The sequence below is a fragment of the Solea senegalensis genome, linkage group LG12, assembly GCF_019176455.1.
Source record: "Solea senegalensis isolate Sse05_10M linkage group LG12, IFAPA_SoseM_1, whole genome shotgun sequence".
NCBI classification, from domain to species: Eukaryota; Metazoa; Chordata; class Actinopteri; order Pleuronectiformes; family Soleidae; genus Solea; species Solea senegalensis.
The window spans coordinates 24242943-24270137 of record NC_058032.1 but is presented as its reverse complement, the minus strand read 5'-3'; the positions used below and the strand labels follow the sequence as shown (position 1 = coordinate 24270137).

Sequence of the window (27195 nt, the reverse complement as noted above, 5' to 3'; positions counted from 1 at the left end):
CTGAAGGTCCAGCAATCCCTAAATCTGACCTCTGACCTCCGGTAACATGATCAACCATGGAAGGAAACACCTTTTGTAGTGAGATGTGACCCGCTTGGCACTCCGTAGCTTGGTTCCAGAACGTTCCACCTCAGGATGTCTCTGATTGTCCTTCAAGTACCACTGGAGAATGCTCGCGTACCACTGGGGGTCCACGTGCCACAGTTTGAGAACCAGGGTCGTGTGATTTTACGCGTGCCGTAAATGCAGAGGCTGTTTTGGTTTCGTGACAGACGGACGGAAAACACTCACAGACACTTACTCGTGCTATTTATAGCCCAGACTGTGAGGAACAGGCCGACACACTGACTGACTGACCTGGAGGGATTGGCGGCCGCGTGTCAATGCAAATAAGTGATTACCAAAGCGCATCGGTGCGTGCCGCGCCGCGGCGTCCACCTGTCAGGGTTTATTTTCTAATTCGACAGCCTGACGGACGGACTGATGAAGTGGCCGCGGTCAGACTGACTCACTGCCATCTTTGTCTCCCTCGCTCTCTGAGTTGATTATACACCGAGCATCGTTCACGCAGCAGCCGTGACTTTGTGTCGCGGTTCAGTTTCACCCACATCAGACCAGACCAGACCAGACCAGAGAGTAGTACAATTGTGCATTTGCCCATTAACTTAAAAATAGGTCTGTTTTTTATCGTATTCTTCGTGTCGCGGCTTCTTTTAATAGTAGCCAGAGGTGGAAACCAGGGCAGCTTGTTTTAATTTAAAAACTAAATTGCCTGCCTTTTAACCATTCATTCATTTATTCATTCATTCATTTACATGGGAAGGAGCTGGAGTCAATTCCAGTGCGACTCACTTGAATAGACATGTTTTTCCTCTCATTTATTTTTCTTTCTTTAATAATATTCTGCAGACATGTCAATATTTTCTTTAGCACATGCGATTCAGCTGCTATTCGGGATTCCTTCCAACTTCAAACTTGACGTAGTTTGGATAAATGTGACAGATATATCACTAAATGAGCCACTAACGTCAATATTTCATTATTTCTATTCACGTGTGATGTAAAGATTGAAAAAAATAACATTAAAACAGACCTTTTGTTGTGTGACCATGTGTTTCTTTATCAATTTAAAGTAATCGCTCTACATTTATATAAAAAAACCTGATTTGCTGAAGATATTCATGTTATTTAAATGCATAAATGCACAAACATATCCTTAAATATTGAAATCCAGTTTCTCTGGGGACTTTTTGTTTTGACTAAAACTTCCATAAAGATTATTATATCTGCTCCGTTAATCTTCATCTGAAACACTTATTCCTGATTGTTGTTTTTGTAAATAATCTCCGTTTTTTTGTTGTCGAGCGACTGACGTGTTGCCTCTTTTCTCTCTCTTCAGGAAAATCAAGACCAACTACTTCATCGTGTCCCTGGCGTTTGCCGACCTGCTCGTGTCGGTGCTGGTGATGCCGTTCGGCGCCATCGAGCTCGTGCACCAGCACTGGATCTACGGCGAGACGTTCTGTCTGGTCCGGACGTCGCTGGACGTCCTGCTGACCACGGCGTCCATACTGCACCTGTGCTGCATCGCCCTGGACAGGTAGGAACATGAGCGTGTCCATGGTTTTGTTTGGTTATATTTAATACCTCTGTTCTGTTAAGGAGGTTGTATTTTTGGTGCTGTCTCCATTTATGCAAAAACCACTGCACTGATGTTCTTAAAAACAAGAGGAGGGTTAGGAAACGTCCCAAAGGAGAGTTCATTCATTTTTCATTAACCTTCCTTCAGTGTTCGGTTTCATCTGACCCATTTTTACAAAGCGTGAATGTAGTGTTTTCGTCGTCCTGCTGCCACACGAACAGTGTTGCCAACTCCTCACTCAGTAAAGATGCTATTGGCTAAAAGTCGCTAAATGACGTCATTGTCTAATTTGCATAATTGGCCAAGTGTATGTAATTTTAATGGATGCTGTCGGAGAGAGAGGAATAAACAAAAATAACTTCTTCTAAGTCCAGATTCTTCCTCCTTTATCTGGGCTTGTGACCGGCAAGAGTGCAGTCATTTAATGCATGGCCACATGTTACGTATCCCATTAACGCACATTACTAATGTGTGGCCGCAAGTTATGTATCCTGTTACTGCACATGTGCCGCAAGTTATTACGTACAAGGCCGTTACGTTACTGATGCGTGACGCAAGACATTACTAATGCGTCGCAAGTTAAGTGTCCGCCATTACCAGCTACCGCCATTAAATGCGGACCGCAAGTTGCGTCCGTTACCGCCATTACCGCCGCCGCAAGTTAAGTGTCCCGTTACCGCTCATTACTAATGCCGCAGTTGCGTCCCGCTACCGACATTACTAATACGCGCTCAGTTATGTCCCACCGCATTCGTACGCGTTACCCGTTACCGCACACTAATGCGGCCGCAGTTATCCCGCTACCGCATTAAAGTATCGTATCCGCTACCGCACATTACTATGCGGCCACGTTAGGTATCCCGCTACGCACATTTAACCGCACGCATTAATCCCGCTATCATTACTAATATCACGTTACAACCGCATTACTAAGCGTCATCTTTAAAACGGTTAAATTATCCCGCGTACTAGCGTGGTGTATCCCGTTACGCGGCCACAAGTTAGGTATCCGCTTACCATCCCGCTAGCACGTATCGCGTGCGCCCATACTAATGCGCGCTACTTTTACCGTAATGCACGGCCACAAGTTACGGTCCCGCTTCGACATTACTAATGCGTGGCCACAAGTTACGTATCCCGTTACTGCTCATTACTAATGCGCGCAACTTAGTGTCCGCTACCTCCCATCACTAATGCGCGCAAGTTACGTCCTTTACGCATTACTAATGCGTGGCCGCAACTTACGTGTCCCGTTACCTCCCATCACTAATGCGTGGCCGCAAGTTACGTGTCCCTTTACCGCACATTACTAATGCGCTGCCACAAGTTACGTGTCCCTTTACCGCACATTACTAATGCACGGCCACAAGTTACGTGTCCCTTTACCACACATTACTAATGTGTGGCCACAAGTTACGTGTCCCGTCCACATATTACGTATCCCGTGGACCTTGCATTACATGCTAAAATTGTAACTACGTATTTTGTTCCCTTGTGTTACTAATGCATGGCCACAAGTCATGTATCTGTCACCACACAGTATTAGTGCATGTCTTTGAGTTACGTGTCCCAATCCCGTGTGTTAATAATGCGTGGCCATGCATTTTAATAAACTCCTGAAGCCACAGATACAAGAGAACTTTTTTTTCCCAAATTAATTAAAGGATCTAAAGATGCGGAGCTCAGCATCACAGAATTACATGTCAGGGGAGCTTTACTCTCTTTTGTACAAAAATCTACCTCCTCGTGCTGCAACAACACGACTTCCATTAGCAGTTCATAGTGAGACGCTCACCCTTCATTACTCCCAATCCTCCCACCTCGTCCTTTATCTGCCACACACTCCGTCATCCTCTTACCATTCACTTTAATTGCCTGTTCCTTTTGTTGTTGCTCGTGTCAAGAACACGTCTGCTGCTGATGTCGGTGTCTTTTTCCTGCTTAGTTGCTTGTTGCTTGTAATTATAGTGATGAGAAGAAAATGAAGCAAACTCACCTGCGCCATGTTATTGTCTGGGAGCCGACAGCAGGCAGGCTGCTCTCTCCCCTCACCATTACAGCATGGAATCACTGGCACCTGAGGCTTTAACGATTATTTCCATAATCAATCAGTCAGTCGATTATTATCTCGATGAATCAAATACTTGTTTGGTCCATAACATGTCAGAAAAACAGACAATACTAACATTTAAGAAAGCATTGCTGGTAACGCCATCATGACAAGTTTAACCCAAAACTTTGTCTATTCCAAATTAATATTTTAGCCCCAAACGATTTTTGAACACAAACTCACAACAAGAGGAACAAAGGAACCAAAGATTAAAACAGGTCTTGGCAGAGTGAACACTGGATTTGTTGGTATAATCCTGCGTCATTAACATTATGGAGCCATAACTTCTCCTCTGCCACACTGAGATAAATCCTGTCACAGTCACACACACACACACACACACAAAAACAAAGCGGAGGCTCTCGTTTATTGTACATGGTGTGTCCACATTGATCCATAAAGTGGACGCCGTCTTATTATTCAGTTTCTCCCAATGAACAGAGTGTGTTTGTGGCCATTTAGAGAGAAAAGTTTTACACAAGCCTCAGAAAGATAGATAGATAGTTAGATAGCTGTCATGTGGCCCACCGCATAATATCAATTACTAAAATTCAAGTACTTCTTTATGTTAATTTTAAGATTTTGCATGATGAATAATTCTTCCACGTGAACTATAAACCGTTCTATTTCCAAATAAACACTTTACATTGGAAATTCTGTCAACTATTGTAACAAATTTCATTTTTGGGATATCATTTTGATTTAAACGGATGATTTTTGTTTCACTTGCACCTGACCAGACTAGATGTTTACCTCTGCTGTACACGATAAAACAATCTATTTCCAGGCCAACAGTTGCAAGAAACCTGTAAAAATACAGTACGACTACTGGATCTGCCTCATCATGCTTGTCCCATGTTGTTTGACCCTTAGTACAGGTACAAGCTGTGTAAAGAAACTCCAAATTACATTTACATTTAAGCATTTAGGAGACGCTTTTATCCAAAGCAACTTACAAGAGAGAAATAAGCTACATAGAAGAAGTCTTGGAAAGAACTCCACTAGTGCTAGGACTGAAGATGGTCTTGGAAGATCTTGGTCTTCAAGAACTTCTTAAAGATCGACAGGGACGCTCCCTGTTCTGGTAGCGCTCTAAGTTAGACGTGTTTTTAACGTGTTCACAAAAAACTTTGTTGGACTGAACGCTGGATTGTGATCGCCAACTTCATTAGAACTAAATAAGGTAGTCTAGTTTCTGCAACCACTTCCTTCTGGTGGCAGCTCCTGGTCATCGAAACTTATGCTCACCTGTCTTTTCCCACTGGAAACATCTGCATCAGCCTCCACAGATCAGAGACAGGAACAAATACCATATGTTGGGAAAGAGGAAATAAAGCTGTTCAGTTGCCTCTCAGGCAGAAGCTCCAGGCCGGTCAGCTGTTCTGGTTCATGCTGGGGCCACAGTTTGGACGCAGACCTGAGAGGCAGCTCCTGCCCCCAGGCTCCACACACAGTAATTATCAGAGTCATTGAGCCAGCTGCTCCGTAACAACACACGTTCAAGTCTCCTTTGGTGAGGAAACCTTGACCGTTCCGTTTGGACAGCGGCGTCCATTTCAAGGTGCAAATAGGTTTGTGCCAGAAGAATTTAACCTTTAACCCACGACAAAGAACGGGCTGTTCCGATAGATGTTTGAGTTTATTTTCATCGCTAGGACATTCTTCTCCATTAGCTGTGCGTGTCGTAAACACGGCGGGAATCACAAAGTCCTCGGCGCTAAATGAAACGACGACAACACAGAGTCGCTGCGTGTACGTGGAGAATCGCCCGCAACGAGGGGCAGGAAGACAAAACATTAAACATTCAAAGGAGAAAAACAAGAGAGCGTAGGAATCCAAGCACAAGCACAAAGAGAGACTAAATGACAAACTGAACAAATAAGAAGAAAATATTTACTCGGTTGTATAAAAACACTGTGGGGAACTTAACGACAGCTAAGTCCTCGTTTTACGGCCACTTCCGTTGCTAAAGCGCATGTTTATATCCATGCTGTTTACTTTCTGCGCTAAGTGTTTCTTGGGTTTCACTGCTAAATAAGAAAACTCCTTAATGAATGTTGCCTGAAAAGACCACAGCAACATGCATATACATAGATATGCACCTCATATGCATATTATGTCATTATCTCCATTCATTCTTCAGAAATGGCACCACCAAGCATTTTTTAGGGGAAAATGTTCCATAGTTTAGATCCAATAATAGAAACTCATGCCCATTGTTTGTCCTTTTTGACCATTTGTATGGGCTTTAATTCATTTCTGAAATCTTATTTGCTCTCTGTGAGTCACTTTTTATGAGCTTTTAACATTATTTGCATTCTTTTATAGTCATCAAATCATCAAGTTTGGAAAATACGGAAAATATGGATTTGCATAAACAGCCTTAAATAATGATGTATTTTGCTCGTTTCTCTTCTATGAGCGACTGATTCTGTGTTGTTTCCTGATACGAACACATCATCAATCACACCTCATATGTGGCTGCTGCACTTTTATTGAATTCTGATAAAAAAAATCTTCTCCAACCGACCATGAAAAGAATCATTGAAGATAGTTTTTTGGCCTCTGCAGCAGAGCTGAGGAGTTGACGCCAGAGTGCATAAAGAGAACGTTTCAAAAGAACGCCAACGTTTCTTCACTCAACTTTAAAGATGCCTTCATGTTAATGCTTGACCTTTACCTGGAGGGAAAGGTTTTCAAACAAAGAATCCACTTTGTACTTTACCTGAGCATAAATGTATGTTTGGAGCTTCAGAGTCCAGTTAAACAGTTCAGAGATGGATGTTTTTGGCAGATCGTCTCCTCTTTGGTTCGGGCAGAGCTCCAGCCTCCAAACGGCTTTTGGCATTTTAGTTTTTTTATTGGCTGATGATGAGCTTTAGTTCAGTGGGGCAGAGAAAAAGAAGCCAGAGAGACCTCGATCGCCTCTGCTGCTGTTAAAAATATGCAGAAACTAAAAGCTAACAACTAAACAAGTTAAGGGTGGATGTTGATGTCATTGTTAATTAGTTTTCAGAATAAAACGGAGTCAAATGGCACTTTTCCATTATGCAGTTCTATCTCTACTCTTTGGTGTCAGTCATTTTCCATTACTTGAGAGTCGGGATGTCCCGATACCACTTTTTTGAGTCCGATACGATACCAATATCAAAAACTGGAGTATCTAGCAATTCCGATACAGTCATGAATCAATTTCATGTGGCCCCATTGTGAACTATTTCTATCGAAAAACCTTTTTATATAATGCAAAAGCACCAAGCGTTTCTGTCACTGACTTTTGTTCTAGTGTTTGGCTAACTCTCTGTCGTTAGCTTACCTCACCTTCCTCATGACCGTGTTTGTTTTTGATTGTTTCTACATTTTTCTGTCGGAAATCCAAGAAAACTGACAAAAATCACGCCGCCATTTTGTTTCCTTCCAGTCATGTCCTCTGTCTTAGGCTAGGCTAACGCTATCAGTTAGCTCTGCCCGAGTTCTATCATCTTTTACACGTGTTTTAACAATATTACACTGAAAAGAAGAAGAAGAAGAATGTAAACACAGATGAAAAGTGGTTTATTTAGAGGGAGAAACCAAGCAGCAAACGATATTGAAGTCGTCTTTGTTCGTCACCGCTGTCAAACGCTGTCACTGAATGTGGTTTGGAGAAAAGTACAAATGACACCACAACAGGATGTGGACATAAAAAAGATTGCTCACATTAGAGGTGGTGGCAGCCATTTTATTTTATCTCCACAGCAGTTGTAATTAGTATTTTTTATTGAAGTTGGCTTTGGCGTCAGTCAGAGAGTTCCGTTAGCCTAAAAATGTTCCTGCACACACACACACACACTGCACTGAGTTAATTTTAGTTTTTTTGGAACCACATGGGCAAAAAAAACATGTCGTAAAAATGTGTTAAGCAAACAAACGTGGTCGTATTTATAGGTAGTGGCAGCCATTTTGTTTGTTTTTGTTGGCTTTGTCTTCAGCCAGAGATTTTTCAGCCAGAAATGTTGTTTTTTTTTTACACTCATTCAGTGCTTAATTAATTTGTTATAATATATAACAATATATATATAATCCCACCTTTGGATTATACACACCGACTGCAAAACCTTTGCTGCTGTTAAACTGCTTGTGTTGAGAATAAACGATGTGATATTATCAGAATGCAACACGTCAGACTCGTCCACACGTTTTTACCTCCGTTGTTTTTACCTCCGTTGTTCTTCTACACTCGAACGTGCATCACTTCGTGTTTCTCGAAGATTGGTTGAGTCGTCGGAGTTTGGGGATCATAGTTGTGAAAATCGCAATCATATGTAGAGAAGACACATTACAACTGTGTGGAATGAAGGAGGATGGATCAATGGTGTCTTGCTACAGGCTACGAGTAAGTGCAGTGCCAAGTTGTTTGGATAAGATATCAGCTAATATGTCGGTAAAAAAAGCACACATTGGCTTTTGCTGCTCTACTGTAGCCACACCCCTTCTCACTCACACAGCACTGTGAGTTCAAACATGTCATTAAATGTTCCATACTGCTTTCTACCAAACGCAAATAAAAATGTCACTGAACTTTGGCTGGCAATAGTAACAATGAGCACTCAAACAGATTTTGCACTAGTTTGGTAAAAAATGTAATTACATTTAAAAATGTTGGCGTCTTCCTCGTCTGTGTCTGACCTTCACGTAACGTTCTCCACCTTCACGTCACAAACCTGCTTCTCTGAGCTGGACCAAATTCAGATTTCTCTCCGACTCCTGAAACAAACAAAAGGAAAAGAAAACAAAACAAGCAAATAGGAAAAGAAGCATCTGTTGCCGCCGCTGACTTCCTGTTGCAACAGCGTGGCTGACAGGAAACACAAGCCTCTGTACGTGAAGCGAGGAAGGAAAAAACGAGGAAGCGGAGAAGAAAACAGAGAAAATAAGTGTACAGCTGCGGAATAAAAGCTCCTCATTCATCCAGCGCGAGCTGAAGGATGCTGAGACGAGCTGAATGGAAATGAATCAAAACTAAAAATACCAGAACTGCCACGAGTAGGAGGAGGAGGAGGAGGAGGAGGAGGATGCTCCGGCACAAAGGCATTCACTGAAGAGAGGCTAATGTTCACTGAGGAGAGTCACAGGAGAAAAAACACAAAAGCTGAGACTAAATCTGCAGGAAAATACAGAAGAAAAGACAAATTAGAAGATAAAGAGGCTCGCAAAGAAAAAGAAAAGTGCGTTCTGTTCAAACAAGGATAACTAGGACTGCGCGCGGTCATGATTCTGTTTACGTTAAAGTTTTGAAAAAGTGGAACTTTAAAGTCGCTTTCCTGCCATTTTAACGCCAACTTTGTCAGAGCGCTGAGGCCACGCCTTTTGACGTGGAGAAAACCCTTTGATGACTTTCTACTCGGTAAACTTGTCTAGAACATATGGACCGAGTTTGTCGCGGCTAGCTCAAACCTGCTAAGACGAGTTCGTTCAAATGCGTAGACTAGCCATATTGGTTTTTCTAAAATGGCCGCCTTCTGGGTGGGCGGAGCTAATGGAAGTACATTAGAAATTAGTTTGGAATCATGAGAGCAACGAGTGGACCAAGTTGGGTTTTTTTAAGTGTATCACAATGAAGTTAGTTGTCATGACTAACTGATGAATGATTGTATAAATGTGAGCCCGTGATTTGTGATCAGGAGCGGGCGAGAACGTAGATTCCCCCTCTGTTGTTGTGTTGATGTGATTATAATGAGAGCTGGGGTTTGCGCCCCTCGAGGACGACGCTGATTAATGTGTTTGAAACTCACCCTGGACAAAGTCACTGAGGTCTAAAGAGGGGAAACGGATGCAGCCACACTATATCTGTCCATCCATTTTCTACCACTTTATCCAATGTTGTTTATTTTTAAATCTTAGGAATCACTGATAGAACATTTGTCTGTTTTAAAACTGTCGTGTGTGTGTGTGTGTGTGTGTGTCACTCTGCGTCCACACCGTAAAAATCCGCCTGTAACCTTTCAACACGCGACTATTTCGGGAAACCAAATAGAAAACAGTGACTTGACCTTTTTTTTTTTTTTTTCTTTTGAATCACACACACACACACACACACAGAGTGAAATGTCACATGTAGGTAATGAGGTGGGATCACAGTTAAACTCCCACAGTGGCTGACGAGGACATAAACTGTGTTAAAGCTGCAGTACGTCATTTCTTTTGGGGCGATTGTGTTGTGATTCTGCGTCCGTCTGGATTTTAATCTGACACTGAGGGAGCGTTGGCGTGCATACAGCAGCAGAGCAGAGGTTTTCATGGACGCTTCATCTGAAAGTGAATAATGTCTTATTCCAGGATAAGGTGAATGGTTGGATTATACAGTAAAATACAGATTATTATATATACAGACTTATCTTAACCTTACCTTAAACATCACGATTAAAAGTCAAACCCTTAACTTAAACCCAGTTCTAACCCTAGAACCGGGTCTTAAGGGGGACAGAATGTGGGGACCAGAAAAAGCAGAGAATTTGTTGTTATAACAATCTGTGATTTCACCTCTCTCTCTCTCTCTTTCTCTCTCTCTCTCTCTCTTTCATCCTGCCCCAGTTTTCTCTCTCATCTTTTTTCCCTCCACCTCTTTTCTCCTTTGTCCCATTTTCTCATCTTTTTCATTCCCTCTGCGTCTTCTCCCTCTCCTCCTCTAATCCTCCTTTCCTTTCCTTCCTTGTCTCCTTCTCTCTCTCTCTCTCCCACTCATTAACAGTGTGTCTCTATCTTTTCCAGTCGTTCCATTCATAACATTTAGTGCCAGCAAACGTATCATGTGAAATCACAATGTGACGGAGAACTGGACTGTGATCTGATCTCACACACACACACACACACACAAACGGGTAGAAAGTATATATATATATAATAATGTAATATCATAACAGGAAGGATCTCACTCTCGTGGTTTGTTAACAACAACACACAAAGCTTCTTTTATAAAAAATGTTGTGTTATTTGTGTGACTTTTTCCCTGTTGGATCATATTTATTTGGAAATAAACACAAGTCACAAGTTTTCAACAACAAAATCACAACAAAAAATTGAGCTTTTCTCTATTTAATATGGAGGTTTTATCATAGTTATATATCATGGGTAATATTCTCTTGGTAATAACATAGTAATAGTGTGTTAACAAAGAGACAATAAACATGTTGCTTCTATTAGTGTCATAAATGTTTGGAAATCATAAGTGATAGTTTACCATGTTATCATGTTGAAATAGAAATAGAACTCATTAAAAACCCAATTAAAATAACAAAGAGATTGGAAATTGATAAATAAATCAATATTGCACGTAGCTACTTATTGTCAGTTTTGTTTTTGTTGTTATTACTTAGTAATTACTACATGAATTAGCTGCTCATACCATAATATTGCTTCCATATTCCTTAAATAATACATATAATACAATAATACAACAATACAATTATCATATTGTTAGTGTTCTATATTAGTGTCAAAACGATGTACTTTATTGTGTAAGAATGAAGAAAATATGTCTTTAACAAAGCAGTTTATAGGTTTTTCAACCAAACTCATGGAGAAAACACAGCAGAATTGATGCTGATACTCTTTATTCTCTGCTGTGAGGTCACAAAGGTCGCCTCCGTGTGACAGTCCATTGTCTGACTAGTAAGACAAAGGGGTGGGGGCGGGGTCTGTGCTGTCCGTCGCTGACAAACTGAATCACAGAAGCCAAGGCCAAGTGACGATTTACTGACGGACAGGAAATGAGGCTGTCGATTGTTTGACTTCTGCAGGCGGTCCGTGATGAAGGACTGCCAATTTAAAAAAGGAAGAAGAAGAAGAGGAGGGCGAGAGGTTAAAGTGGAACACGAGAGAATGACAAACTCAAAGCGACTGAAGGGAGAAATAGAACGGGTGAAAGACTGAAGGACAAACGTTTGTCTTCTTTGGCCAAAGAAATTTAAAATTCAAATGAGAAACGGAAACAAAAGACATTATTTATTAAAAGAGGTTTTCATGAATTAAAAAATCACAGAGAACAAGTAGTGAGAACGTCTCTGACACCTTTTTTAGTTTTCTTAGCATTAAGAAGAAGCTTTACGTCCCCCAGCGAGGTCTACAGCTGATCATAAAGAGGTCGTCTGAGAACATTAGGGTGTCGCCTGCGTAGCGGTGCACCTCAGATGTTATTAAGTGCAGATTGACTGGGACCTTCAGTAACCTGCAGTTTTGCGTCTGTCAACCTGTAGACTGTACTTTTGCTGTCTGAATTTCCTCCATATTTAACTTTATATAACAGCGTAAGTGAGCCAATAACCAGACGGGAATTCCTCAACGGAGAGGAAACATGTTTCTCTTTGTTTTATAGTATTTAACCATTACATTAGAATCTAATCATTTTTAAAATTCATCTGTCTCAGACAAAAATCCAATTTTGGCTCCAAGTCTTTATATTCCAGGCTTCTTGACTCTTATATCGTCTTTCTCCCATCGCCTCTCCTCAGGTACTACGCCATCTGCTGCCAGCCGCTGGTTTACCGCAACAAGATGACGCCAATGCGAGTGGCTCTGATGATCGGAGGCTGCTGGGTCATTCCCACCTTCATCTCCTTCCTGCCCATTATGCAGGGCTGGAACAGCATTGGCATTGACCACCTGGTGAGTGAAATTCATCTGTACACCAGATTAAAGTGTTCAAAAACGAGCGTGGGCGGGTGTTATATGTAAATGGGGTCAAATACCCACTAACTGTAGACCCACTTTCAGAACTGCTGTAATTTGTTCCTTTGCGATAAATTCAATGAGGTCCTGGAAACATTCCTTGGAGCATTTTTGGTCCGTATGGGTTTTATTTCCTCCTCCATGTTGGCAGGAAGCCTTTGTGAAGATGTGGCAGTTTTTATTTGTCAGCACATTCTGAATCCTCAGAGATCAGGAGGAAGATATTTTTTTGGCAGAATCTGACACACAGAATATATCCGACCCTTTATAATACCCCCAGGTCTTGGAAAACAGCCAGAGTGGACATAATTCCAGACCTGCAGTGTTTGTCACATCTTCATGGCAGTTGTTTCCACGCTTCCAGCTCTCAGGACCTTTGGTGATCTGGTAAAATGTTCTTTTGTTTGCTTGTTTCTAACCATCTTCACTGTTTTTTTGAAAACAGTCAGTAAAGACATGAAATACCGGGTTTATGGATCTGAACAGTGCAACATCCTGCCAAAATGGCATTGTTTTCATTCTGGGTGTTGCGTTGTGAGAAATAGAGAAAGGTGGGATGATACAAAACTACGAAAACTTGACTCTGGGCTTGCTAGAGTCTGAAAAATGTCTGGAAAACCCTTTTTACCATATGGTAAAGAAACAACGTGTCCATCCTGAATGAGAAGAACAAAGCGGAGAAGGCATGTGGACAGGTGTGTTTGGACAAAGACAGATGACTGCATTAGGAGGAAGCTCAGAGATTCCCGAGCCGCGGCTAACCTCGCTCACCTCGTCCAGCCTTTATCTGTATGCCAGAGGAAGTTTTGTTGCGAGCAGGCTGTCATCATCGTGACAGGTCGGCTCATTTTTGGCAGCGTTGGTAGGAAAGCACACACATCATCCCCTCCCTCTCGTCCTAACACACACACACACGTGCGCGCAAACATAAGTTGACAGCACAACCGCGGTCTAAAGTTAGCGCCGCGTGTCTCTCTGTGGGTCTAATTAGAGCTGTTGAATATTCTGAGTAGCCAGTCGACTCTGGCACAAACCACAGCTCCGAAGCTCCACAACCACACAACCGCAGCTCAGGTGCCAGCAGAGACGCACAAACGCCTCGCTGTACATCCAGCTCCCTTCAGTCTTTGGATCTCCTCGTGGATCACATGACTCTGATCTTCTGTGTTTTTACACTTTCATTGTCACTTTCACTAAAGTAAAGCCGAGAGTTGCACAGGTGTCCTCGCACACATTCACACACACTCGTGGATCAGTTCCTAGCAGAATTAGCTTTCCTGCTTCGATTTTGAGGCGCCTCAGTTGAAAGGCGGCTCAACGTGGAGATAGCTCTGGTACTGTAAGACAGGTGGTCACGGTTTTGAGACCAAACATGTGCCAGAGGTGGAACATCTCTCAGTGCGACTGCTGCTACGACCCACGTCTACGGAAGAACCAATAGAAATCCAGCGTGAAATGTTCGGTCAACGCAACCCGGTCATATTGGTCGACTCTAATTGGTCAGAGAGTGTCGTCACAGGAAGACTCGTGAGCGCGACGTCCGACACGAGAATCAAAGTGAACAATCTGAACTGTCGATCAGTTAAGAAGACTTAAAAATCCTGAAAACATGCATTCATTTTCATCATGTATCAATGGAAATGTCTAAAATGTCAATATTTGACGGAGGAGTCTGGTGTATTTAGCGTGACTGTGTCAGGCGGAGTCTGTGCTCCGGTCACGCAGGAAGCCCTGAACGACTCTGATTCCGAGACTGATTCTAATGATTCACTGCTTTACAAGTCACATGTTTGTGTGTTTGTGTCGCGTACAAAAACCACGTCGCAGCCGTTGCTATGACGACCCCGCCCATGTTGAGGAGGCGCTATGAAGTCGTGGAAAACAACGTGACTGATACTAAAGTTGAGCCAAGTCGTGCTCGACACCAATTTCTTTTTCAAATCGGATGACTTGACAGAGATATATCCTTTTGTTTTTTTTTACAGTTTCCGCATTATAAGAGACTGTGAACACACAACATATTAGCACGTTTTCCCCGTGTTGTTCTATATTTAAATACTCTGGAAGAACCTCGGAGAGAGAGAGTTAACACTTTAAATATGTCAGCCCATTCATGAAAACAGCTTCACTTCAACACACCGGGGAGCTTCGCCCTCATGCAGGAATATGAATTGATCTCTGTGTGATTCATCGCGTCGCCTCGAGCCGCGGGTTTCCCGCCGAGATGAGTTGATAGCGCAGGAGAAAAAAAGTGGGATGGGACTTGACGGTGATAAATGTTGATGTGCGGAGCCTCGCTCTCCCTCAGGAGCCGTGTTCCTCTTTCACTCCACACTCTGAGAGCGAGAGCGTGGGATTTTTTAAGTGGCTTGTTTTCAAAGTCTGGAGGCATTTTTTTTTTATGGCATAGCTTTGGGCACAGTTTTTCAGAGATCTAACATCTGGTGACTTAGGGACAGTCTTCAAACTGAATGAGGATGATATTGGACAAAGCAAAATGCGAATTCCATTACGAACAATAATAAAAAGTCATGTAAATGCCACTCAAAGCACTGTAAAAAATGGTATTTGTTGATAATCAAGGTTTAAATTGAGTGGAAATGTGTTTAATCAACATTTACTCTAGGTTTAGCTAGAAACCGTGCAGTCAACTGATTGGTCGACAGAGAATTGTCATCATGAAACATGCCATTTTTAAATTAACTGAATCTTATGATAGAGAGAGAGAATTCACGGCCTGTTTTCCAAACTTTTTTATGTGAGGATCCAATTTGTGAAGATGACAAACTATCAGGACACAAATGTTGTCATAATTTACAGCCATATCTACACCTAACATCAGCTTGAATTGGTAAATAAATCATTTTTATACATACATACATACAGTATACACGTAAAAGTTTCTGAAAATTCAGCCAATTTCTTTGGGCACCCAAACAAATCCCCCGTGACCCATCTGTGGGTCCTGACCCAGTCTTTGGGAACCACTTCTAGCATTCTTCACCTGCACCTGCTTTGAATCCCCTCTTGGCCCACCTTGAAAAAAGATCAGTGATGTCATGTTGGTTAGGATGGTGGATGTTGACCGACATGAACATGGCTTCACGGCTTGTGTTCGCCGGCTCCATTGGGGTCAGGGAGGCGAGTGTCAGCGGTGAGGTTTTACAACAGTGAGGATAAAGAGGTAGACGATGGTTGGATGTTTATTGTCGTTAAATATGAACTCCCAAACTGTAGGGGGAGCTCTGTCAAGGAAAAGGCCAAAAAAGCCAAAAGTTCTGTTTTAACGGGAACCGTGTTCCATGTAGCAATCATTCAAACTTGATTATTGGGTGTCCACCACCTCACGTTTTTCTCCGGTCTCTTTTACCAGATTGAGCAGCGGCGCCACAGTGAGGGCAGCAACTCCACGTCCTGTGTCTTCATGGTCAACAAGCCATACGCCCTCACCTGCTCCGTGGTGGCCTTCTACATCCCGCTGGTCCTCATGGTGCTGGCCTACCAGAGGATCTACATCACGGCACGGGCGCATGCTCTGCAGATCAGCATGCTGCAGCGGGCGGGAGGGGCGGGGACCAGCGCGCCAGGCGCCTCCGGTGCCAACGCCGGCGTCGACTCCGCCGACCACCAACGCAATCACCGGATGCGGACTGAAACGAAGGCGGCAAAGACCCTGTGCATCATCATGGGCTGCTTCTGCCTCTGCTGGGCGCCGTTCTTTGTTACCAACGTCGTGGACCCATTTATAGACTACACGGTGCCGGACAAACTGTGGGCCGCGTGCCTCTGGCTGGGCTACATCAACTCCATGCTCAACCCCATCCTTTACGCCTTCCTCAACAAGTCCTTCCGCCGTGCCTTCCTCATCATCCTGTGCTGCGGGAGGAAGAGGTACCGCAGGCCGTCCATCCTGGGGGCCGGCGCTCCCTGCACAGCCACACAGATCAACGGGTCCACACATGTGCTCAAGTAAGTTCTTTCAGTCATTTTACGAGTCTGGTTGTTAAACATGAAGCACGTTTACATCTAGAAAAGAGCAGTGTCCAGAAACCCTTCGGGACTGGGACCAAAGAAATCGGGCCTTTCTTTTTGGCCTCGGCAAAAGTGGTCATCATTGCATTTGGAGGATAAATTGGGTTTTTGTAAGATGGGGAAGTTTGGTGAAGGAGACGTTTGGAAAATGCCACTGGTTCTGTTTTCGTTCAAAATCTTTGTTCTTGTTTCAGTCATGATGGGCAGGTAGTCCACATTCATTGGTCGACTGGCTCTTTGAAAATGCTCATTCTGCCTTTCACCGTTGTTGTTTCTCGTTGGTAATGATCTTTGTAACCAAGCAACAACTGCAGATAAAAAGACTAAACTTCCTGTTCAGACTGTTGCACACATGCAACATGTCACATGACGATATTTAGGTGTGTTAGTTTGGGAGCATTTCTTCTGATGTGACGCTAAAATGCAACCCTCCTGTGGAGAATAAAGTGGTAGAAAATTTTAGGATGGATGGATGGATGGAGGGGGCCACACGGTCGGTGTAGTGGTTAGCGACCCGGTTGGAACAAGGGCCTTTCTGCATGGAGTTGGCATGTTCTCCCCGTGTGTGTGTGGGTTTTCCTGCTTCCTCCCACAGTCCAAAAACATGCAGATTTGGGGATTAGGTAAATTGGACAGTCTCTAAACTGACTGTAGGTGTGAGAGTGGACTGGTGACCTGTCCAGGGTGTCAGCTGAGATTGGCTCCCACAAGCCTCATGTGGAGGATACAGTGGTGGAATGATGGATATTTTTTTAGTATCAAGAATGAACCAATAGGCAACTGAGTAAACAATTGTGTTTATTGCATTATTATCAAGGTGCAAATGCAGATTTGTGGACATTACCCTCCAAAAAAAGGTATAATTTCTACCATTATTTAGAGAAATTGTCTCAAAAATTACATCATCATACCCCATCATGCTATAGCAATAATGACATTTCAAAATAAAAGTAAAAAGTAACACATTTAAGTGGTGGTGGCTCGCATGAAATTCTCTGGATTATAGTCACTTAAAACGCACCGAGGCTATGGTTCTCAAACTGTGGCATGTGTCCCTGTACGTGAGCTTCCTCTGGTGGTACCTGGAGGAAAATCAGACTGTTCTTCTGTATAAACCAGAGTAAACGTTCTCAGGTGCTACTTCTTGTGTAAATCTCTGCATTTGCTCGTTGCTGCGATAATCTCACGTGAGAAAGGTTCATCCTTCATGTCGCACACACGTGTGTTTAGCATGGTCGAACATCACGTGATAATGATCTGTGTTTTCACGTGTGTCACAGACGACTGTATCTCCCGCTTCTGAATCCTCTCATTACCTCATTTCTGCACAGACACGTGTTTCTCGTAGCTGACTCCGTCACGGCCCGTCGCTGATTTAATTTCCATTTCTCGTTCTCCCGTCTCCACGTCGTCGTCTGAACACAGCGATTTGATCTCTATTTCAATAATGTTAGTGAATTTAAATCTGCAGCTTATCGTTCATATGATCCTGATAACGGTTAAATAATCAGGCACCACGTGACCACATGAATAATATATACAATAAACCACTGTGGACTAGATTTACATACAGAAATACAATTCCCCTCTGGAGAATTCCTGGGTTTTTTGTCAGCGAGTCCCCTGAGGGGTTCTCAAACTATGCAGGAATAAAAAATAGAACATGAATCAACTTCTTATCAGCTCTAACGTGTGAATATGTGACGTGTTTGTGTCCCTGAAGGAAGATTTGACACGTGTATGTTTTCATTTTCATCTCAAACAGCTCATAATTTATACCAAAGACGATATTTTCTTTTTTTGTTCTGGGTTTAGACAAAAATCACCACCACATTGACCCCGACATCCCAAAATTGTTCAAATGAAAACTGAAAAATATGTTATTTACTGTTATGCTTCATTCACACCATTTTTTTTACACCATTTACACACAATTTTCACATCATTTTTTACACGGGATCACAAAAGGGAATATTGTTTACAGAAATTAATTTTATGCTCAATATTAAGTACAAATTACGGCAACTTTACGGGACAAAAATGCAGTGATATGGAAAATGTGTGGCTGGTGTGAATGCAGCAACTCCCCTTCATACTGTTATAAAACATGCATATCATGTATTTCTTCATGGCTATGTTAATTGAGCGGTGATTTTTCTCTGTGGTGACAAACTCTAAAGAGACTTTTTCATGATTCACTCAGACTTAACTTCCAAAACCACTTAAAAGTTCAACCTTAAGGCGTGAATTTATTTCTGCGTCGCATTTATTCATATTCTTAATATTTCCAGTGGTGTTTTTTTTGTGTTACTTCTTCGTCTTCTGACTGAAGAATAAGATAACGTACAGCAGTTCAGTCACTGATGTAAACACAGACCGGAGACGTCCTTCCTCTGCTGGAGGACGTTAAAGTGTTTAGACAAAGTCAGGCAGATTCTTTATTGCTCAGCGATGATGGAGCATGGACACTGATGTATGATTATTTGATCTATTTAAAGAGAGTTTATAGGCTGAAATATTCCCTGAATCTTCCTCTGACACAGATGACACAACCTCAGCTTCTCCATGTTGTTGTTCTTTATCTTCCTCTTTTAGTCGTGACTGGATTTTACACAACAACAAAATGCAAATTGATGTCATAATCACCAATTAGTGGCAGCATTTTAAAAGATGTAGAACATTTTAATTAGAATCTTCTTGGTTAAGGATGTTTTGTTTTGCTCCTGGAGTTCTTATATGTTAATAAATACCAGGCTGAAAAACAAAAAGAAGATGAATAAAACACATTTTCTGGTTTCTTTGCTCCATAAAACAAAGAAATCATTCAAATGCATTCATTTTGGGTTTTTTTGGATGAAACAGGGAGTTTGCAATAAAATCATACTGTTTAGCTTGATCAACAACATTTCAACAATTGGTTGATGGAGAAAACAATAGTTTATTCAAACTTTAGTTTGAATAAATTGTATTTATTTGAGTGTTAGAGTGAAGTTTGTCAACCGTTTGATTTTTTACAGTGAAAGCTATTCAAGTTACAAACATAAACAACCATATTTCTGTCATATGTAGTGCTATTACCTGTTATTATAGTATATACTGTAGGTAAATGTGGAATTTTGTGTCCAGTGAAGACTCTTTTTCTTTTTCTTGTCATATTTTTTCATCTCTTTATCTTTAAATCCGTGTTTGGCTGCGACTTTTAATGCTATAATTAATTGAACTGTAAAATCATAATTTTGAGTAAAACACAATGAAATATGAGACTATACCTGACGCGCATTAATGCATTTTTAACCAAACTAAGCCATTCATTTACATAATGGATATGACTTACAAGGGCCTGAGCCATGAATGGCAGGGGCCGAAATGGCTCTATAGCGCCCCCTAAGGTGAAAAAAGAGGCAAAATTGAGTTCCACCAAATTACCCGGTGGGAGGATGTTTCAGACCAAGGCGAACAAAATCATGGCCTCAATTCAACAGGAAGTCGGCCATTTTGAATTTTGCCGAGATACAGAAAAGAGCTAAAAGTATATCATGTCTTTATATGAGGTGATGCCTCTGCTCCGGTCACCATGACGACCGAGGATATATATATGTAAATATCGACATTCAAGGCCTTTAACACACAACGATGATGAAAACAACACAAGGCTGCTCATATATATGATATGTGACGCGGTGATGCAGCGGTTAGCCGTGGTGACTCACAGTAAGAAGGTTCGTGGTTAGAATCCTTGTTTGTGTCACGTTTAGTGTTAACAACACAGCAACATCCTGTCAGTGACTTCCCATTTTACGACCTTTCAACATAAAAGCGTGTCGCTTAGAAGAAATAAGTCAAATATTCTTACATTTATTTAAAATGTACTTGTTTTAAATACAAATTTGCTTTAAATACTTTAAATAAATGTATATTGAGATTCTATTTAATATATAATAAAATAGAATCACACGCTCCCATAATATCCCCACTGTTTAAACTTAAAGTGGGACCAAAAAAAGAGCATTTTCTTGTTTTTCTTGCAAAAGGAGGTAAATTAATTAACTTTAGCAGCCACGTTTCAACTGTAAAGTGCCTTAAAACTACAAAAAAAAAAGCTACAATATAAGCACATTTTGTCATTTAAGGAAGTTTGAATTTCAGAGTTTCTTATACATCCACAAACACCATCTTTTTAGGGCAAAAATAATAATAAATAATTAACAATTTAACTAAAATAACAAAAAGAAAAGAAACACATTTCTGACTTTCTTGAAAGTAATTTTTTACAGTGCGCTCAGTGAACGCCATGTCCTCACTGACGCTGCAGGAGTTTTTTTCTTCACTTTTCCTCCCACAGTTCATAAAAACACAGAATGTGACTCACGAGTCTCATGAGTTCTTCTGTGGATTTATCAGATTATTATCAGAACAAAGAATTCAACCGTCCTCAAAAAATGTTATCGTTTCTTTACAATTGACAAAAAAAACTCTCTCGTCTGCTTTAAAACGTGTTGTCATGTTGTTTTGTTGTTGAGTCTTCTCTTTTGTTTGTTTTCTGTCCTTCATTGAAATTGAAATCACTTTAAATGGTTTAGTACGTTGCATCAGAGAAAAAGTAGGAATCAAACACACAATAAAATCAATTAGAGAATAAATACAATTAGAAAATGTGCATAAGAGCAAAAAGTCACAAATTGCATTTAAAATAAATATGTTTTGAGTTTAGATTTGAATAGAATCACAGCCCCATGTCACCAACACAACAGTTGGATTATTTAAACACAATCAAACTTCAAATGGGTCGAGACTAATGGGATCGTTACATTTAATCCAGTTCAGCGGCTGAAATTATAAGAACTAGTCTTAAAAATTCAAAACGAAAGGTTAAACAGACTTTTTACTTATTTTTACTCCTCTGACAATCCCAGATTAATCTGTGTAATCCGAGATTAACACGTCTGCGACACATGAGGAGGCGCAGCAGAAGGAGCAGTGACACAGCAGCAGCAGGACGAACGTGTCCCCGATCAGAGGGAGTTATTGATCCCGACACTGACGATGAGTGAATTGATCGCTGTGGAGTGGACTCCCCGCTCCCCGAGGTCCTAATCACTCTTTAATCTGTCTTCTGTCTTATTTGTCCTGCAGGTGTCGCTCCAGGACACAAACGCGTCCACATATACTATTGTGTCTCTGAAATTTACTCTGCAAAAGGTCAATTAAGACACATTTTTTGGGGGAAATTGTTGTTGTTTCTGCCTAAAATGAATATTGAATATTCCATACAAGCAAATCTAAGAAATACTGAGGTATAAATTCTTTAAAATCGTGTTTTTATCAGCTTTTTAATTGTGAATATTTTCTGGTTTCTTTGCTCCGTGTGACAAAAGAAATCATTAAAAATGGAAACATTTTTGTTTTTTGGACAAAAACGAGACATTTAAGAACATCATTGATCAATATTTTATGGACCATTTTTGCAACAGAAATCGCACACTGGAGCTTTAACGTCACAACCGACCAATGTGGATTAATATAAAATAAATGTAGAAAACCAATCATTGGAGCAGCTTTAATCTGTTGGAAGCAGCTTCGCTTAACAGTCGTAATACAATCGCTTTATTGTCGTTGTGTAACTACAATTAAATTTGCTATTAAGCTCCTTTGAGATGTCGTTAAAACACATTTCCATATGAAGTGTCATCACGAAGAAGTAAAACAACAAAAAGGAAGTGAAACTACCTCAAATATGTCTCTGCTTCTCAGTGAAATCAAATGTTTTTGGTATCCGTCGTCGTGATGAGTCACGTCTCAGTTGTAATGTGACATTTCTCCCACGCCGGGTCAGAACACGGCGCTTTGGGCTTCACAGAGGGTTTGAAACCCACAGCTCTGCTAATGGTTTTTAAAATGCCAGGGGGTCCTCAGCCCCGAGACCCGAGGTGGGATTATTTCAGTCCTGACTCACAGTGTGTGAGGTCATTATTATCCCCGAGAATCATGGTGTTTCTCCTCATTCATGTCGTCACCGCGACGCTGCAGGTGAACCTGAAAAACACTCACGTCAGAGAGTTAAGAAAGTTCCCGCTGCTCGCTCAGATTCAGGCCTGATTGGCGCTGGTGTTGGGGTTTGACCCTCGCTGGCCTCTGTACGCAGGGCTGCAATCATCGGCCGACAAAGGCGGCTTTATCTGCTCGCACGGCCGGGAAAAGGTCATGAAAAGGTCATGACTGTTGTGTCAGTGAGTCATTCTCCCGGAAATGATAATGATAAAGTTGTTGTTTTTTATTCAACTGTGATAGCATGTGACAGACGGAGCAGAAAAATAAACGCCTGGAAAACAAGGCAGATATTTTTTATTTTTCTTGTAAATGTGTACAAATATTACCACTCGGGGACAAATAAAGTTGTTTGAATGTGAAACTATAGCTATTCAGCTAGCTACTTCCCTAGCTTTCTAGCTAGGTGTCTAGTAGAAGCCCAGTTCATGTCTGTTTATACCTCCAGCTGCTTGTTTTTGATATCATATCATAAAACGCCAGGAAACTATCAGAAAAATGCTTTAAACATCTCTGATTGACTATTTTGCCGAGTGTTAGTGACACCGACAGAACTGGAGCTAACTAACAAACGACCAATGTGGATTAATAAAAAATGAATCTTCTTCACTCTAATTATTTTCACCTGTGAACTTGTTTTTTTTTAAAAAACACTTTTAGTTACTTTACGCATAGTATTTTAGGTATGTTGTTGTTTTTAGGTCTTAATTTATTTTATAGATTCTACGTCTGTCTGTCTATAACTAGCATTACACTTTTTTATTATGACAAAAATAGCTTCTCTTGTAAACGTGTACTAGCTCTGCGTGCCTTAATTTGTTATTCAGCGACAAATTAAGTTCAATCTATAGCTATTCAGCTAGCTAGCTACTTCCCTAGCTTGAAAACTGGTTAGCTGCTTCCCGAGCTCGAAAGATAGCTAGCTGCTTCCCTAGCTAGCTATGTTAGAAACCACAGAAAGTCGTAGCTAAAACTCGCCTCATTACTATTTCCAATGGTAAAAGTATTAGCAATTAAATATTGATTGTTTTCCAGAAAGTGCAACATAAGTGAAGTTTGAAGTGGCTTTTTTGTTTGTAGCTGTTTACTTATTTATAGTCGGGTGTTTTGTGTGCGTTGTAAGTTGTTGTTTTTGGCGTTTTGTTGTGAATGTAATGCATCGGAGGCGTAAAACGCGATGTTCAATATGTCTGAACATCGAGGAATCGCACACACACACACACACTGTAAACCTGCTGGTTGTTTTTAAAGAAAGAAAAGAGGAGCAATTCTTTACTGATGGAGGAGAGGAGAGGGAGAAGCAGTAGAGAGGACATGGAGGGGAAAAAAGAACCCAAGGGAAGGAGAGGAGACGAGGAGAGTAAGGGTTTGAATAGGAAAGGAAAAGAGAAGGGAAGAAGGACGAAAGGTAGGAAAAACAGGTGATAAAATCAAAGAGTGAGTGATAGTGGGAAAAGAAATAAAAATGAATGGAGTGAGCAGAGGTTTTTTTCATTGAAGGTAATTGGAAGAGAAAGTAGGAGAGGAGGAAGGAGACTGAGTGTAGAGGAAACGCAAGAACAGGGAAGAAAAGAGGAGGAAATAAACTGATATATGTTATAATAATAAAAGGGGACGATGAGAAAAGAAAAGATAAAAATGAAGGAGGGATAAAAGCCGAACGCTCGTTCAGTCAAACGCACGATAAAAAACCGTTCAGACACAGAAACAACAGTCGGAGAACACACCATGAATCATACATGTGGACGTGTCTGTGGAGACGCTGCTTTACTCGCCGATTTCCATGGCAACCGCTGAGTGACAGCTGAGAGCTGCCAGCTCCTGTGGTGAGCCGCTAATTAAGAAACTTGACACTCAGTGGTGAACAAACGCTAAAACAAGACAACAAGGTCAAAATATTTGTTCTGTGTTTCTATAATTCTGCTGGTACATCAATAGTTAGTGTAAACTATCTTAATAATATATGAACTGTTACACGGCCTTTTATGGCTGTAAACTAAGGGTTGTAAACCCTACACCAAAGTCCATTCAAAAAATCAGTGATTTTAGCTCACAGGGAAACAAGAGTTAGTGGTCTAACTGCTGCCTCCTGTGGCCAGTTTGTGCCATTGAGGTTAATGTGAACAAAGGATTTCCAACACTGAACTCACAAATATAATAAATCTAAACTTAGTGATGGAAGCAGCGGATCAACAACTCCTGTTTACCACTATGTAAAATCGCTGATTTTCTCTATGGAGTTTGGTGTGGGCGGAGCGTGCGGTATCTAAAAAATGCCTTGATTGTCCGTATTTCCAGGTAAATAGTGGCCGGTATCAGGTTTTCGTATCGTATAAGACTTACTGGTGAGTATTTGACGGAAAAAGATATCATTTTCGAATTTTATAACCAGGCTTTAAAAATCCAACAGAAGCAGGAAGGAAACCTCTTTTTTTTTATGGATTTTTACACGAGAGACCGAAAGTACCTCCTAAAATCCTGAGAACAATTATATAACAGAAAGAATAAGAGACGTAATACAAGGAACAAATTAGCAGAAGCAAATAAAAGAACCGTAAAACACCGGATAATAAAACCTTAAAAATCACCAGTGGGGATGATAAACACTTGAGGTTTGGAGTTTTTTAAATTCCTCTATTGAAGCTTAGATGGCTCTTAGCCAGAGTGACACACAGTGACATAAATAATCACACTGTGTCCCTCAATACACGATGTCCTGTTTGTTTACACCTCAACACTCTGTCGTTCAATTAAAAGATAATTGTTCTTTCAGACGCGTTTGGTTTTCTGTCGTATTGGATTTGGTTCATTATTTCTTTTCATATCTTATCACGGCAGAGAGAGATGATGATGATGACGATGATTTCCATGTGACAATAGGATCTGATTGGTCTCACTTCACTCTAGTGTTTCCATATCGGAGGCTCCTTCACTCAAATGAGTCGACAATTCCCAGATCGTCCTCGCCGACAGGAAAACGCGAGCGTTCGCGGCGGCGGAGACACGAGGCAGACGTCGGGTGGGGTTGAAACGGCAACGCGAAGACAGAGGCAATATAGAAACAATGAAACGTGAAGCGTCTGATTTCAGGCTCCGTCTAGTGGGGTTCTGTGCGTTCGGAGGCTTTTCTTTATATAACAGTACCGCGCTACGTAAAACGAAAAAGAGAAAGTTGTGTAAGTGTGTAAATAAAGCCTGAAAACTTTAAATGAGACTCCGGTGAGGACCATGTTGTCTAAAACCTTCTGATTATTGATTGTTTACAGTAATTTAATTTTCCAGAGAGAAACTGCACAAATATCAATAAGAATAAGAAACAGTTCATGTGTGTGTGTCGTAATCTCAGCAGATTATCTGTTTCTCTACTTTAGCTCATCTAAAATAGTCGTGTCGGGACTTATTTCACATGAATTCAGTTTGTGTAGCTACGACTTTCTGTGGGTTTTAAACATGTAGTTTCTAGCTAGCTAGGGAAGCAGCTAGCTAGCTAGCTAAATACAAAGCTACAGATTCACATTCAAAGAACTTAATTTATATTTGAATGAAATGACGTTTCAAGGAGGACGGGTGAGATTAAATCAGTTTAAAACTTCTCACTCCATTTGAACATTTGTTTTTCTCTATGTTTGAGCTAAATAAGCTAAGCTAAGTTGCTGGAGATAAAATGAATCTCCTGCACAGTGTGTGTGTGTGAATGTGAGAGAATCTGCACAGCTGCTGAAATAGTTTTAAATTCATAAAATCGATTCAGCCTCTAAAACTACTTAATGCTAGTAAAACGTCAACATCCTTATCAACAGATGTGAAGGGATGAAAAAGGTGAGATGGGGAAACTGCTGCGTGAATATTCTAATCTGTTAACATGGACGCTTAAATTACACCGCAGCGCCGCGTCCACTGTGAACCTGATGCTTCCTGAGAGTTTCCTGTGGTGATTCTTTGACCTACAGTACACGCAGGAACATGACGCCGGTGGCGTCGCAGTGGGATTGAGGGATTATCTCCATCAGCTCTCACACACACAGTGCTGCCAGATTGCCGACTGTTTATTTCCCACTTGGACTGATTTTAATTCACTGACTGTATTAAGAAATGGTTTTGCGTGATAATTAAAGTCTGCGGGTTTTTTTTTTCTTTTGCGGCAACAGTTTGGTGTAATACGAGCTAACTGGCCTCTTGTCACCTGTCGTCATTATTCAAAAACTCCAGTCTGAGCCCAGAGTGAAGTAAACAAATGTTAAAATGACATTTTCTCTTATTCCACGTTTACATTTTTACTCTTACAGCTACTGTTGATTTTGTTGCGTCCTTCTGTCAAGCAAGACTATCAGACCTGACCTGTATGTATACAGCAGCAGAGCAAGGAATGGGCGGGGACAATCAAACTCCTGAACAACGCTGTTTATGTAGCAAGAAAACGGCTAAAACGTGACAGTTTACATAATTTCATCTTTTCTATCGTCTTGCCGGTTTATCACGTAACTGTCCAGCGGTTCACGTTACGGGCGCCAGACTTGGCGGGTGACTCGTTCAGGGCACCGGGGTTTGCGCCGCCGACTTTGACGCGGTTTGGATAAGAAATGCGACAGATATGAAGCTAAATGTGGCGCTCTCGCACAGCGCTAAATCCCCACAGAATCAGAAGAGAATATGAGTAACA

At 41.3% G+C, this 27195-nt stretch overlaps 1 protein-coding gene across 2 annotated transcripts in view; it reads left to right on the top strand.

Moving 5' to 3' along the window:
* The window catches only part of htr4 (5-hydroxytryptamine receptor 4), a 118515-nt gene that overhangs the window by 72772 nt on the left and 18548 nt on the right, over nucleotides 1-27195 (top strand). For both annotated transcript variants that reach the window (XM_044039694.1, XM_044039693.1), the window contains exons 4-6: nucleotides 1400-1600; nucleotides 12242-12395; nucleotides 15832-16427. In XM_044039694.1, coding sequence (XP_043895629.1) covers nucleotides 1400-1600; nucleotides 12242-12395; nucleotides 15832-16427 — 951 coding nt within the window. The remainder of the gene's footprint in view (nucleotides 1-1399; nucleotides 1601-12241; nucleotides 12396-15831; nucleotides 16428-27195) is intronic.